The 1,817-nt window shown below is 40.8% G+C and overlaps 1 protein-coding gene across 1 annotated transcript; it reads left to right on the top strand.

The window, feature by feature from the left end:
• Nucleotides 1–180: 180 nt before the first annotated feature.
• On the top strand, nucleotides 181–1,229 carry LOC117940522 (spectrin beta chain, non-erythrocytic 2-like; the record flags this gene model as incomplete). Its single annotated transcript, XM_034865769.1, has 2 exons — nucleotides 181–392; nucleotides 963–1,229. Coding segments are annotated over 2 exons (479 nt in total), but the record flags the coding sequence as incomplete, so codon positions are not given.
• Between the last annotated feature and the right edge of the window lie 588 nt (nucleotides 1,230–1,817).

Raw genomic sequence — 1,817 nt, 5'->3', positions numbered from 1 at the left:
ACTTATGCCCCCTGTATTTTAACATAGGGGGGGTATACTTATGCCCCTGTATTTTAACATAGGGGGGGTATACGTATTGCCCCGTGTATTTTAACATAGGGGGGGTATACTTATGCCCCTGTATTTTAAGGAGTTTTAATGAGGAGCTGACCCCCGTCTTCCTCTCTTGTTGTGTCCCAGGTGAAGCGCCAGGCTGCAGACAGACAGCGCCTCCTGGAGGACGCCCGCCAGCTGCAGAGCTTTCAGCACCGGGCCAAGGAGCTGCAGCACTGGACCGGCTCCGTGCAGGAGCGCCTCCTGCAGGAGGAGACGGCCGCAGACGTGGCTGCCGCCGTGGCGTTGCTGGGGCAACACCAGGAGCTCCGCCTGGAGATGGAGGAGCACGGGAGCAGGTACAGGATAAAATAGAATAACTTTATTGTCATTTCACACAAGTTCAGTACCTGTGCAACGAGATTCAAACAAAACCTTTACAGTGTCAACAGATAAAAATATGAAATGTAAAAATATAAAAAATATAAAAAATATAAAAAATATAAAAAAAATTCAAAATTATAAAAAATATATAAAAATACTAACAATATAAAAAATGTAAAAATGCAAAAAATATAAAAATAAATAAAAATTTTAAAATATAAATAAATAAAAAATAAAAGAATATAACAAAATATAAAAGGAAAAAAATATAAAATATAAAATATTTAAAATATGTAAAAATATATTGTATAAAATTTGAAAAAATATAAAAATTTTAAATGTCATTTAGTCATTTATTTTGACATTTGTCTTTTTTTGACAAATTATTTTGAAGAAACCAGGAGGGAGAAGTTTTTATTGGCTGTTAAAGTTCAAAGACTTATGTCTCTTATTTGCTTCCATGATAAGATAATAGTAATATATTATATTAAATATATAATATATTTAACAGTGAAGTGAAGTCCACCGTGTTTGTGTCTTCTCAGATGGAAAGACTTGGAGAAATCGGGGAAGTCTCTTCTGCAGGGCTCGTCCAATGGGAAGACAGGAGGCGTCGACATCCAACAAGCGCTCGACAACCTGAAGGCTGATTGGTCCGAGCTTGATCGGCTGTGGACCAGCAGGAAGGGGTGTTTGGAGCAGGGGGTGGAGCTCCAGAGGCTGAACCAGGAGGGAGACCGGATCGAGACGGCGCTGTCTGGACACGAAGCCCGACTGAGGGTCAAAGACGTCGGGGTGAGGACGCCGGGGGGGCAAATCCTCATAAAACTGGATAATCCATTAAGACAAAGATGATAATCCTGTTTTATGAGGATTTAAGACACTGCACGATCTGTTCCTCACTTTCCGTCGGAGTTGCAGCGCTTTGCCGTTAGCCTCCACGGGAAGCTAATGTTAGCTTAGCTATTAGCTAATTCAGCTAACCGCTAGCTAACAGCTAATTCAGCTAACCGCTAGCTGACAGCTTGATTCAGTCTAAAATAACGTGAACTAAAACTAAACACTTGCAAAAGCAGATACAGATAATTTAAAGGTCCCACGTCATTAAAGTGTCCCTTTACGAGGGTTTTTACATTAATATGCTCCCCCCCAAGCTTGCCTATAGGCCCCCCCCCCCCAGTGGCTAGAAATGGTGATAGGTGTAAACAGAGCCCTGGGTATCCTGCTCTGCCTTTGAGAAGATGATACCTCAGATTGGCCGATCTGGAATCAATTCAATTCAATTCAATTTTATTTATAGTAACAATTCATAACAAGAGTTTTCTCAAGACACTTTACAGATAGACCACACTCCATAATTTACAAGGACCCAACAGTTCTAGTAGTCTCCTCCAGAGCAA

This window comes from Etheostoma cragini, unplaced genomic scaffold, assembly GCF_013103735.1.
Source record: "Etheostoma cragini isolate CJK2018 unplaced genomic scaffold, CSU_Ecrag_1.0 ScbMSFa_2675, whole genome shotgun sequence".
NCBI classification, from domain to species: domain Eukaryota; kingdom Metazoa; phylum Chordata; class Actinopteri; order Perciformes; family Percidae; genus Etheostoma; species Etheostoma cragini.
This window is presented reverse-complemented; position numbering and strand designations above follow the sequence as displayed.